The sequence below is a fragment of the Saimiri boliviensis genome, chromosome 3 (assembly GCF_048565385.1).
Source record: "Saimiri boliviensis isolate mSaiBol1 chromosome 3, mSaiBol1.pri, whole genome shotgun sequence".
In the NCBI taxonomy this organism is placed as follows: domain Eukaryota; kingdom Metazoa; phylum Chordata; class Mammalia; order Primates; family Cebidae; genus Saimiri; species Saimiri boliviensis.
The window spans coordinates 132,630,121-132,643,819 of NC_133451.1; the positions used below are offsets into that span (position 1 = coordinate 132,630,121).

Here is a 13,699-nt window from a genome sequence, read left to right on the forward strand (position 1 = left end):
TGGGTGACTGAAATCACTCATTTAACAAAATCTAGAAATTTGGACATTTTATACTAGGAAAGGGTATGCATTTTTGTTAGTTACTCCTGATTTTTCATTTTTAATGTTACTTTATCTCCTCTCTTTAAATATTTGACCAAATATTAAATTAATTACAATCTTACCATTGTAGTTTCTTGAATGGATCCAAAACTGTTAATAAAAATGTTGACTACTACATCAACAGGAATGCCTATGAATAAAAAGTAAGAATACATTTATTAGCAGTAAAAATACTTGACCAGAATCATCATAGTTTTTTGTTTTATACATTTAATTATCATATTTTTTCCAATACACATGGAATGCAAAATCTATGGCTTCAGTATAACATGTTCATAATTGCTACTAACTTATTTTTCCAAATAGGGATCATAATACAAATAAAAAATGAATTCAATTGTATTTTTATAATGTTCTTTTTTTCAGGAAGAATTATGTCTTAAATTGTAGAGACTCTGGAAAATACATTTACCTTTAAATCTTTTTTTAAGTTGCCCTAATATATTTATTTTAAGAAGCTACAAATTATTCTTTAAAAAATTATTTTAAAAACAGGGTTTAATTTTTTCACATTTTTCTAATCAGTTCAAATTTTTACTTTAATAGGTAAAACAGTATTCAATAAATTTTACTTATAATTATTACATTTTAACTTTTAATTCATGAAAATGCAAAGCTAATTGGACACATAACAAAGTCATTATAAAGGTTTTTGCCTGACCTTTTGAAAAACAATTTGAAATTTCACGGAGTGAGAACTAAGGTATAATGTTGCAAATTTCTTTCTATTTTTCTGTTTTTCAATTCATTGTGGCTGCTAGTTGGGCTAACAAAGGGAAAATGTGAATTTAGCCTTTTAGCCACATAACCACTAACTGATGAAAAACAGGTGGTGAATCAATATATGCTAGACATGTGACAACCCAGACCATGGCTGTTGTTGAAAGTAACTGAATAGGTCCTGGTAATGAACAAAACCCCATTTTTACAACATAGTTGTATAACTTCAGTTGACTAGAAGCAGCTGCAGACCTTTTATTTTTTCTTCAAAAGGCAAAAAGAAAAAAAAAAAAAGAAAAAGAAACATCAAGCCTTATAATTTTAATCTGATCTGCATTAATACCTGTCCTTAACTAGCAACAAGGATTGTAGTTTTCCAGAGATTTTTTTTCACACAACTTTTTTCTAATTCATCGAAGGGACAAAAGAAGTCTATACAGCGATATAATCTGCTCATGACTTATTTTATTTTAAGTATAGTTTTGGTTCATAAAAGACATGATAAACAGTAATATCTAATTGGAATAAAAATAACTATGTTGTAGTTACTTTTATTCAAAAAGTTAACATGCTTTTAAAAATCGTTCAGCCATCGTTTTTTTCAGCAAAGGAATAAAGAGAATATTCTAGTAATGTGAAATACTAACAAAAAGTAAGAAAGAATCTAAATATACATCAGAGCTGTTCTCTTTCCCTAAATGAGAAAATGATCCTTCTGCAAATTATAACTCTAGTGTCTGTGAATGAAAGCCAGATCTATTTCCAGAGTCTAAATTTTAAACCACTCAGGTTAAGAATAGTACTTAGAAAACCCATTTCAGAAGTTGGTCTATTAATTCTCAGTATATACTTTTTTGCATTTTTAAAAATAGGTTAGCCATAAAACAATTATAATTCATATTTTACTTATCTTTGAATAATTTAGGCATTAAACTGCTTTGAACCTAAGGACATTTTTGTGATACGTCACTTTGAAATCTTACTGTTTTGAATATCACAGAGCATATATACATAAAATTAATTTTACGTGTATATACTATATAGATATAACATTAATTTTTAAACAATAAATATGAAAATTTATGTGTGGGAGACAAACCTTTGAAGTTTGGTCTTATCCTGGGGTCATAACTGACCAATAACCTGTTCAAAATATTGCTGGTGGAGTTGGCAGGTACTCGAGCGAGGTCCTCTGCTGACTGCTGACTATAAGAGAGAGAAAAATCTTTATAAGTAGTTATAAATAGCAAACAACAGAAATGGGTAAACTTCACTGGGAGGAAAGACTGCCTTTTTGAGACAAATCCACAACCATAGCATGGCTTTTTCAAAGAGAAATAGAGACTAGTAAATATTGTTAAAAACCAGAAAGACATCGTTATTAAAAAATATATATATATATATATATATATATATATATATATATATATATAAACAATAATTTCACTAAATGGATGAAACATTGTTCTAAACACTCCATGTTACTTTCCATCAAGTAAAATTAAGCAGATCACTTACTTGTTCTGAAGCAACCTGCCATCAAAATCTAGGCAAGTACAAAGGGAGTGCACGCATGAGAAGAAAACAGCAAAGAACATTTTTTGAACAATGTGTAATGTTAACCTGCCAACACAAAAATGATCTGACCAGAGAGATAGTCTAAGAATTCATAAAACAATCATGCCGACATTTATAAATTGATATTTCCCCAAGAAACACAATGAAGGGTCTCCTCACTCAGGTAAATACGGCAGCCTGGGAGGCAGGAAGGAACCGGTAAAAGATGTTTTTCTATTATCAGAGAAATGAAACAAGTAAAGTATACTATACAAAGCTGTAAGAGATAACTACCTATTTCTTTTCTGTTTATGTGTGTCATCAACTCTTTATTAAACAAGAGGAAAATCTGCATTGTTTTGCTATTTTAGTTAACTTTGAATAATGATAAGTGATAAAATTGGTGGTTATTTAAAAACCCTTCTTTAAAAAGGCACTTTCTTGGAAGTCAAGGAAAATGTTTTGCTGCTTTTGTTTGGGTTTGGTTTATTTTGCCCCCCATAAAGTCTTATGCATAATATATTTTCCCAAATACCTACATACACACAAAATCCATGACAATCACAAGGAAAAGTAAAACTATACTTGGAGAATCTAGCACAGTCTTTTCTGTATTGATACGGTAAAAAGTCTCAATTTCATAAATCAATTTACATGAAGAAAACTTAGATGCAACAGGTTTGGCTTTGTATTGAAACCAAAACTCTTTACCTATTAGGCATTTCTGAGTTAATTATCATACAATCTGCTGATAAGAGGTAACCATTATAGGTGAGATATAACAGAGAGAAATTTATGAAATGATCTAATAATACTATGAATTGATACAGACAACCCTTTCAAATAGAAATTCAGTCAGAGTGCAAAGCATTTTACAAAATGAAAATCAGTTAAACCTCCTAAGTGCAGAGATCATATGAATTTTTAAAAAATTGCTTCTCATGGCTTTATTGGCTCCAATATCACAGTTTCATAAACTTGAGGGCTGGCAATTAGATTTTCCATTTCATTGCAGGTGAAACTATAACTTCCTTACAGCCAGTTGTCATCCTTTATCAAAAGATGGAAAACTCTAAAGAGAATGAGGGTATGTGGGAAAATTGGATATTAGGATGCAAATTGGTATTCAAAGCTATCTACCAGTTTTCTAATTGAAAGGAAGAAAAAGAATTGATTGATTAGAAAATACACTTGGATCATTAAGGACTACTATTAATGTGTCTCTTCATATAAAATCCTTTACAAGTACATTCCTTCTAAACAATGAAAAGACAACATGAAGACAATTAACACTAAAATTTGTAGTTTAGAACTTTCCGGCTGCTTTTTCTGCTTCCAGCTGTAGGTTGTATTAGTCAAACTCATTTTTTAGCTCGTTATCTCACTACTAAATTTTGTGCTTCTTCCACAGAATCAGTCCCACTTCCTGGAATATTGTAACTTCCATTCTTTATTGTACTAATCCAAACCAAACCTGTCCTTTTAAAGCTCATCTTCTCTGTAATAGCTTGCCTCAAGCATGCAGCCTTACTCTAATGAACATGTACTAATAAATATATTGTGTGGCAATGATTTTGTAGCTTTTCTTGTCTTATCTATGGGTACATTATCAACTAGACAAAATGAAAACAGTATGATTATTGAGGGACTCATGGCTTCTATATATTTGTAGTTTCCTACTCTGTTTTTACAGTATTAAATAAATATTGGTTCAAGTACTTCCCATCTGCCATCTCTTCTAGGTATATTTCAGCCTCATGTTGCCTGTGCTGTAAGGGGTAAGCAGTTCTACTCATCACTTCCAGAGGAAGTAGAGCATTTTGACCTGGGGTGCTCCCTTAGAAGAAATGACTTCCACCCTCAGATCTTCCCAGAATTGACCACTGCTGAACTAATTACTGGCAAGGAGGAAGAAACATTCATAATTGGCTCAGATCAATATTCCGGTATGGAATGAATATTGGAGAATCAACCATTATGTTCATTACATTCTTTCATTTGATAGTCACATTCATGTGATTAAACCGAAGAGATAGTAACCACACAGAAACCTATTTTTTAAGGGAGAGAATGAGAAAACAAAATCTTAGTAAGAGGTAAGTAAATGGACCTGTAGAGTACACAGTGAATGAAGACACTAGGACACAGCAGGGTTAAGAGATTTTTCTAAGGTGGTAGAGCCAAGAATAAAACCTGTTCCATGGTAAGCTTACCATAGTGTAAGTAAAATATTATCTATCTTCTTCTTATCATCCATATACATACTGCTTTAGGGCATATATACTATACTTTGGGTTCTGTTCATCTTAATAAGCATATTTAAAAATCATTAGAACTGAAAACATAAATTGGCCCTTTCTGTCAGTTCACTCTTCTACCATCTCCAAATGTTTCTGCATCTCTCCACAGTTACAAGCAAATTCTTGTTTGTTAGCAGCAAAAACTCAACATTGACAGACAAAAATCCCTTGAAAATCAAACAAGCAAACAAACAAACAAAAAACACAGGGAATATACCAAATATTGTATGGCCCCTTTTCTACCATTCTTTTTTTTTTTTTTTTTTTTTTTTTCCTTTGAGACAGAGTTTCACTCTTGCTTGTTATCCAGGCTGGAGTGCAATGGTGCAATCTCAGCTCACCACAACCTCTGCCTCCTGGGTTCAGGCAATTCTCCTGCCTCAACCTCCTGAATAGCTGGGATTACAGGCACGCACCACCATGCCCAGCTAATGTTTTGCATTTTTTTTTTTTTTTTTAGTAGAGACGGGGTTTCACCTTGTTGACCAGGATAGTCTCGATCTCTTGACCTCGTGATCCACCCGCCTCTGCCTCCCAAAGTGCTGGGATTACAGGCTTGAGCCACCGCGCCCGGCCCTCTTCCATTCTTATTTGTGTCAATGTATGTTTTCATGTCTCAGCCGCAGGTAACTTAGCATGAATGTTTAATCAACAGTTCACATTTCTTTGTATTAGAAATGCAGAGACATTTTAAAATGTAAATGAAATCCCATGTAGTTTACATTCACATGCAAGAACTCAGGAATTTTCCAACCTAAAAACGTAAAATCGTATTTTTAGCTTGCCAATACTAAAATAACATTAAAATCCTGTCTACAGACTAAAATATATTTAAGAGATTAGATGGATGTAGTCACTTTCTTCTAAAGAGTTAAGACAATTTATATGTAACTTTTTTGTCTGTATGTTACTATACATATCTTTATAATTTAGAAAGTTAGATTACTTAAACAAAATAAACAGAAAAAAGGAGAGTTAAATGATTTTAATTAGGTCACACACTTAATGCCTGCTTTGTTATTAAAGTCTTCTGAATCTCAGTCCAATGTTTTATGCATTTGACTATGCTATTTTGTTTTATTTCATGAAATCTATCAACAATTCCAGTATATTAAAAAGGACGATTTATTTCTTGAAAATATGACATTAATTTAAGAAAATAACTTATTCTACTTGGGCAAAGTGATCGAATGACTAGAGAAAATAGAGTTTTATATCAAAAGCCCTTTTACAACCAGTTCTCTTTTGTTCACTTGCCTAAACTTGAACCAATGTCATTACTAGTATGTAAAGTTATGCAAGGAATGTGTCAAACTGTATAGCTGTATGATGTAATATTTTCCAGCACTAAAGGAAAAATCCAGAAATTTATTTCCAAAGGAGGAAGTTCAGTTTTCTATTAACTTTAGAACTTTCTTATTTTTACATGACCCTTCAGCGACCATGGTGCACAGTTTCATTTCAAAACAGGTGTGGATGAATATATTGCCTTAATCTTCTTGCTAAAACCAGAAATCTGAGTCTAAAGGAATTATTTTATTTCTCTGTAGAGCTATAAATGCAATGACAATTTGTCAAAGGCCTTCTCATATCTGAATGTAGTATAAGTATAGGGCTGCATAGCTTTTGGCTGGACATGAACTTAAATACAAAGCCACAGACACAAGGGTAGAGTGAGACAAGTCATATGTATTGGTTGGATCATTTCTCGTGCTCTAAGGCAGTGATTCTTTGCCTCTTTGTTAGATAACAGATGTCTCTAAAACTCTGACAAAAACTCTATACTTTCCTAAGAAGAATATACAAAGTTTCGTTTCTGAGAGTTCCTGGACCAGTGGACCACAGGTTAAGAAATTCTTCATGGAAACAGATGTAATCATCCTCCCTTCTACAGCAAGAAATTCTGACTCTATAGGATGTTTTGGTTACTGTTAAGTCTCCTTTTCAGACACAGAAAGATACAAGAAAACACAAGGTATCATGGGAGGAGGTTTTAGATGGAAGATTCCTTTCTGAATACTACACTAAAAGGATTCAGAAAGAAATTACATCAAAGAAAACAATACAACTGTAAATAGTGGCAACAGTGAGGTTATCAGTCATTATTTTAAAGCTGGTAAACTCATATAAACTGTAATGAGAACAGAGGATTTTTTTAAAAAGAGCAGATATCTTACAGTAACATAAATTAAAGAAGCATTCAGAAAAAAAAAAAAAAAAAAAAAAAAAAAAAAGCACCACAATGGAAAAATATCAAAGGAGGAACACCAGAACCAACCGAGAGGGTTTCCAATGGCCAAAGCTGTAATGATTTGAGCAACAATATAAAATAGTATTGTATTATAATCCACAGTACAAAATAAAATTCCATGAGTCCATACAGATAAAAGTACTAATGAATTACTATTACTTCATTATTAAATATAATAAATATGTTATATTTATATATTGTTAAAAATATATTTACATATTACATTATATATTAAATATAAATTATATTTATACATATATAAAGATAAAAAAAGTGAATAAATGGGGAAATACAGACGAATCACTCATGAAGAATTCCAGATAATTGGTGTAGATCTTCTGCTTTCTAATTGGTGGAAAATAACTCCCCACTCCTTAGTGTGGGCTGTACATAGTGACTCCCTTCCAAAGAGTTCAGTCTGCAAAGTGGGGAAAGAGTAACCTTACTGTGGAGAAACTCCACAGGCATTCTCCTCAGCAGGTGATCAAGTTAACTTCAACCATGGTAAGTCATGGTGATAACATGTACCCTTGATATCATGTGATGAGAATCACATTTTAACCCTGTCATCTTCCTCTCAAAAGCACATAACCCAGCCTAGTCATAAGAATAACATCAGATAAATCCGATTTGAAGGACATTCCACAAAATACTTGACAGGTACTTTGCAAAACTCTCAGTCATCAAAAATAAGTACTGTCTAAGCGACTGTCACAGCCAAAAGAAGCCCAAGGAGACACAATAACTATTAACATAGTATCCTAGAAAGGATCCTGTAACAGAAAAAGGGCTAAAGTAAAGACCAAAGAGGTCTGAATAAAGAATGGACTTTACTTATTAACATTCTAGTAATATTGGCTTTTTAACTGTAAAAAATAAAATAAAATAAAATTACCATACTAAGGGAAAATAAAAATAGAAGAAATTAGATGCAGGGCATTTGAGAACTTGGAAATTTTTCTACAAATCTAAAGCTATTCTAAAATAAAATGTTTATTTGAAAGAGAGAGAGAGAGAGAGAGAGAGAGAGAGAGAGAGAGAGAGAGAGAAACCAGGAAAGACACTTGAAACAGTCAGGAGAGCCAACTGCACTCTCTCCTTCTAAAATCCACAGCCTTAACTGGAAGCCAACTCTGTATATAACATTCATAAAGAACTGAAACCTTGATCATGTGCTAAGGTTAGGGCTTATGAAAAACACTGCTGCTGGTCTGTCAGTATGAATGTATTAAAAGTTCAGCATTACATTCCATCTGTACACAATAATTTTTAGATAATCAGATAGGTAAATATACATCAAAGACAAATACTTTATGTATTCAGCTAATAAGTTAAATCAGTGGCTATTCATGAATACAGATAACTGTGTAATTATTGTGGAGCACTTTTTATTTTTGTATTTTCCTACTTATCCTATAATGCACTATCACCTCTCTTGACAGCTTCTGGATTTATTTTCCATTCTGTTTTCACAAATTAAACCAAACAGTTTTATTAATGCAGACAGTGAGTGATACTTTTACGTGATTAGTTGAGTTTGGTCTAAACTTATTAGAAAAGAATGTGTTTATAAGTAGATGTGTATGTGTGTGGCAAAGTAGGTCGTGTTATTATGGGCCAAGAGTCATAATTAAGAATAGTGTTCTGCAACATTCATGTTATTTATCTCCTCAACTGGGTTTCAGGAACCGTTGAAGCCTGTGGAAACATTTCCAAATCTTCTTTACCTCCATTTATACAATTACATCATCCATGGCTCAAATAAAAAATATTTTGCCTAAAGTAGAAGCATCTATTTGGAGAGATGCTGGATTTTGAATACGAGCAATTTTCAAAGCTCATTGAAGGCTATCTGTTGGTCACTTTTAACTTCGTATCACATGCAAGATTACTCATTCTGTGAAAATTATGATAGAAGTATCTTCTATTTATATCATATGTTGCTCAACTGTAAAACATCGTACATTCTCACTACTTCTAATGGGTTTGCTAATGAGTTCCAAAGCTCATGACATAAAGAATTAAACCTCAATCCAAGCACAACGTTTACTGCCATTACTTCCATACTATACAGAACAGAATTACATCCCAGCCCAGCAAGTACAAATCCATAGTGAATACTTCTAACTCTGCAGCCAACTGAAATGATTCTTAGCTTTTCTCAATTTTCCAAATACAGCAAAAACTTAAAGTATTTCCCTCCTGGCCCAATGAAAATATTTATAAGAAAAATTAAACATAAACATATACATACACTAAAGTTAAATTACAGTTAAGTAAAATGTGGGTATAATTGAAAAGCACTTCTCCAAGAGTCAAGAGACTAGCGTTCTAACCCCAGACAGACTGACAGCTTCCCACATGACATTGGGGAAAGCACTTACCCTCTGTGAGCTTCAATATACTCACCTTTAAACCAAAGGTTAAATTAGGTGAGGTCTCAGATCTCATTCAATTGACAATCTGATTCCACCTGTAGTGGATGCTGGAATGCCCCACCATTAAGGTCACCCCTCCAGAAATAAACTTGTTCCTCAGAATTTTGGCTGCTTACGGCTCAGAGCTGAGTGTCTTCTGGAACGGCCTTCAGCTGAAGTAAGGTGTCTTGTCCTAGAGGCAGCCCATACCCAATGACGTTGATAGGGGTATACAAGGTGTCTGGGTCCCTTTCTACTAACTGAGACAACTCTGAAGGACCACCCCATCTTGGGAGCTCCCAAGAGCATGGACTGATCACTCAGTTGCAAATCCACTGTTTCTGTGTTTAAGCCTGGTTTGCTCCCTCTTGAGACATGTTTCCAAAAGTAATCGATTTTTCATGCAAATTTTCATCTCAACATTCCTGTCTCTAAGACAGTTCAACCTACAATGTCGATGTCAACTAAATACTAAGTTTCCTAAAGGAGCGATAAAAGCTTTACCAGTTATTCAACTGCCACCAATATGCCAAATTTCTCTCTTATTTTAGTCATTCCTTAATTCATTTAACAGTTTCTGAGAATTTCCTATGTGCTATGCACTTGCCATGTACTAATTATTCACTTGAGAATCAAACCCACGTGATACTTATTCTGATTTTAAAATGGTATTTAAAGCCATGAGTTTAGATAAACTTTTTGATGGATTCTCAAGCTTGGAAATAGATTAGATTCAACTGAGTTCTAGAAAGTACTGATACCTCATCCCATCACCCACCTCTAGATTTAATTAGTTTTGGATGTGGCCCAGACATCAGTGTTTTTAAAAACTTATTCAGGTAATTTTAACTGTCAGAAAAATAATTTGTTTGAAAAGAGAGTTTAAGTTAAAAAAAAAAAAAAAAAGACATGGAATTGAAACGTGGCGAATTGCAACATTTAATGAGCAGATAGGAAAAGATAAGCCAGTAATTCAAACAAAGAATAAATAGCCCTGGAGAAAGTGGTAAATCCAGCAGTGTGTGGTATCTACAGAATTCAATTAAAAAAAAATAATAATAATACTTCATGGAAGAGTTGCCTAACAGGGCCAAAAGATGCTGAGAGGTTGAGATGAGAATTGAAAGCTTTCCATGGGATTCAACAAAATAAAGAATTGTTTTTCAGTTGAGAAAGAGGCAGAAGCTAGATTGGAGTGGATAGAATAGTGAGTAATAGGTGAAAAAATGAGTGAGGGAGTGGATATGACTCTATTGAAAATTCTGTTTCACTAGGATCCAAAGACCAGGGAGCCTAAAGTTCTGATGCCCAAGGGAAAAAGAACAGGTTGTCCCAACTCCAAGAGAAAAAGAGAGAAAGGGAAAGAATTCACCTATCTTATGCTTTTTTATTATATTCAGGCTCCCATCCAATTGAGTAGTGTTCACCCACATAGGAGGTAGATCATATATATCCCAAATAGAGTTCTTTGACTTAAAATGAAAGGATGCTAAAATGCAAAACTAATTGGTAAAATTGTATATTGTCTAATAAAGAATATCATATTACTATAATGGTGATGGTCAAATAATTTTAATTTTAACATAAATTTTAAGAAAAAAGATATCTACTTTTGATTTAAGGATACACATAGGTTGAATGTAAGGAGATGAAAAAAGATGCAAATCTTAACCAAATTAGACCGTAAGGTGGCTATACTTAGACAAAATAGACTTTAAGTCAACTATTATCATAGAAGACAAAGACATATAATGATAAAAGGGTCAATCCACCAGAAAGATGTAACAAGTATGCATGCACCCAACACAGCAGCCCATAAATATATAATGAAACATTGACAAAACTGACGAGAGTAACAGACAGCAATACATTAACAGCAGGAGACTTCAACACCCCAGTTTCAATAATGGACAAAACAACCACATGGAAAATCAACAAAAAAACAGTGAACTTTAGCAACATTATAGATCAAATATATACAACAAATACAGAACATTTCATCCAACAGCAGAATAATGTACATTTTTCTCAAGAATACATGGAACATTCTATCAGATTGATCACATATTAGGTCCCAAAACAAGTCTTAAATAGTTTAAGAAGATTGAAATTACAGAAAGTATCTTATTCAACCTCAGTGGATTGAAACTGGAAATCAACATCAAAAGGAAAGCTGAAAAATTCGCACATGTTGAAATTAAACAACCCATTTTGAACAACCAGTGGGCTAGAAAAATACGAAAATTAGACTATACTTTCAGACAAAAAAAAAAAAACCAGAACATACTAAAACATAAAATGCAAAGAAGCAATACTAAGAGGGAAGTTTGCAAAATAAATGCCTATATTAGAAAAGAAGGAATACATCAAATATACAGCCTAACTTTATATTAATACTTCAAAGAACTAGAAAAAGAAAAAAATAAGCCCAAAATTAGCAGAAGGTAGAATATAATAAAGACTAGAAGAGAAAAGAACAGATAATTTAAAAATTTTTTAAACAAAAAAAGGACTTTTCATAAATATTAATAAAATTTACAGCTAGAATGACAAAGAAGAAAGAAGACTCAAATATGTAAAATAAAAAGTGAAAGAAGAGGCATTACAACTGATACCATAGAAACACTGTGAACAATTACATAGCAACAAACTGGATAATCTAGAAGAAATGACTAAAATGCTTAGCACATACAACCCACTAAGACTGAATTATAAAGAAACAGAAAATCTGAACAGACTATAACTAGTAAAAAGATTGAATCAGTAATCAAAACCTCTCAACAAAGAAAAGCCCAGGACCAGATGGTTTCACTGGCAAATCCAATCAAACATTTAAAGAATAAAAGTCAGTCCTTCTCAAAATCTTCCAAAAAATTAAGTGGAAGGGAACACTTCCAACGTCTTTATGAGGCCAATATTGTCCTAATACTCAAACCAGAGGGAAAAAGAAATACGCATCAAAAGAAATCTACAGGCTGATTTTACTGATGAACAAAGATGCACAACCCCTAAACAAAATACTAACAAACTAAACTCAATAGCACATTAAAAGGATCATATACCATGACCAAGTGGGATTTATAACCAGGCTGCAAGGATAGTTCAACATACAAAAATCAATTAACATCATAAACCACCTGAATCAAGAGAATGAAAGATAAAAATCACATAATCATATTAATAGATGTATAAAAGGTATTTGATAACATTTAACATCCTTTCATGATTAAAAAATGCTCAATCAACTAGGAATAGTTAAAATTGCAAGAATAATAATAGTTCAATTCCTAGGCTGGGCAGTGGATACCTGATATTTATTATCATTCTTTGAACTGTATATTACCATTCTATATACTTGTTCTGCACTGTTTTATAATTTTTTAATTGTCAGTATACCATTTTGGGACTTCCTAAACCACATACCAAACCTTTTTTTTATCATTAAATAGAAAAAAAATAAGTCACCCCCAAACATGTGAGGCACTGTGAGTGATGAAGCACACCAATTATGGAGACAAACTACCTCAATTTAAATCCTGGTTTACCACTAACTAACAGTGTAGCTCTGCACACTGAATCTCTTTATCTCAGTTAGCTCATTTGTAAATAGGGATAATAATCCTAGAAAATCGTTTCTTCATGAAATATAGTATCTGCTTTCAGAATTAAATTAGGTAATAAAAGTAAAGAACATAGAGTAGTATTTAACACTGTGTGATAACCAATTCACCTATTTCGTGTCACATGAAGAGAAACAAAAATCAATGTCACAAAAGTATTAATAAGACAACTAGTCAGAAAAAAAACTGAGTTCAAACCAGTTGAAAGTTATCAATATGTGGTTTGGTTAAGCAAATACACATGATATCTTGATTTTATATATATGCAAGCTATAAATTCATCTATCTTACTTTACAAATGATTAATTTTAATGCTCTCTAGAAATTTATGGCACCAAGTTAATGAAAGGGAGGGTTTTTCTTACTACTACAAACTAAAACATAAAACCACCAGGAAATTAAGGAAAGAAAGGTCAGAGCAGAAACTGAGAACTGAAACAAATAATTTAAGCATTATAGCTCTTTGAGTAAATTACTTCAAAGAACGTTATAATGTCTTGGGATAAAAGAGCTTTTGCTACTGTCAGGAAATCTAATAAACTAGGTGAAAAGCCCTCAAAGGCCACTGCTACTATGTAACCTGTTTCTGCCTTAACTACTTTTTGCAGCTTCTCTTTATATAATACCTTATGTGTAAAATGATTCATAATACAGAGATAAGAAAACTTTCTTTTGAATTTGAATGATATCTTCATTAAAATATTCACAACATATCTGAACAATGGTTTGTGT

The 13,699-nt window shown here is 32.5% G+C and overlaps 1 protein-coding gene across 1 annotated transcript in view; it reads right to left on the minus strand.

The window, feature by feature from the left end:
* Positions 1–13,699, minus strand: part of GLRB (glycine receptor beta) — a 74,944-nt gene that overhangs the window by 41,301 nt on the left and 19,944 nt on the right. Inside the window, exons 3-4 of the mRNA XM_039479214.2 lie at positions 1,922–2,028; positions 165–232 (exon numbers count right to left, since the gene is read on the minus strand). Of these exons, the coding sequence (XP_039335148.1) occupies positions 165–232; positions 1,922–2,028 (175 nt within the window). The remainder of the gene's footprint in view (positions 1–164; positions 233–1,921; positions 2,029–13,699) is intronic.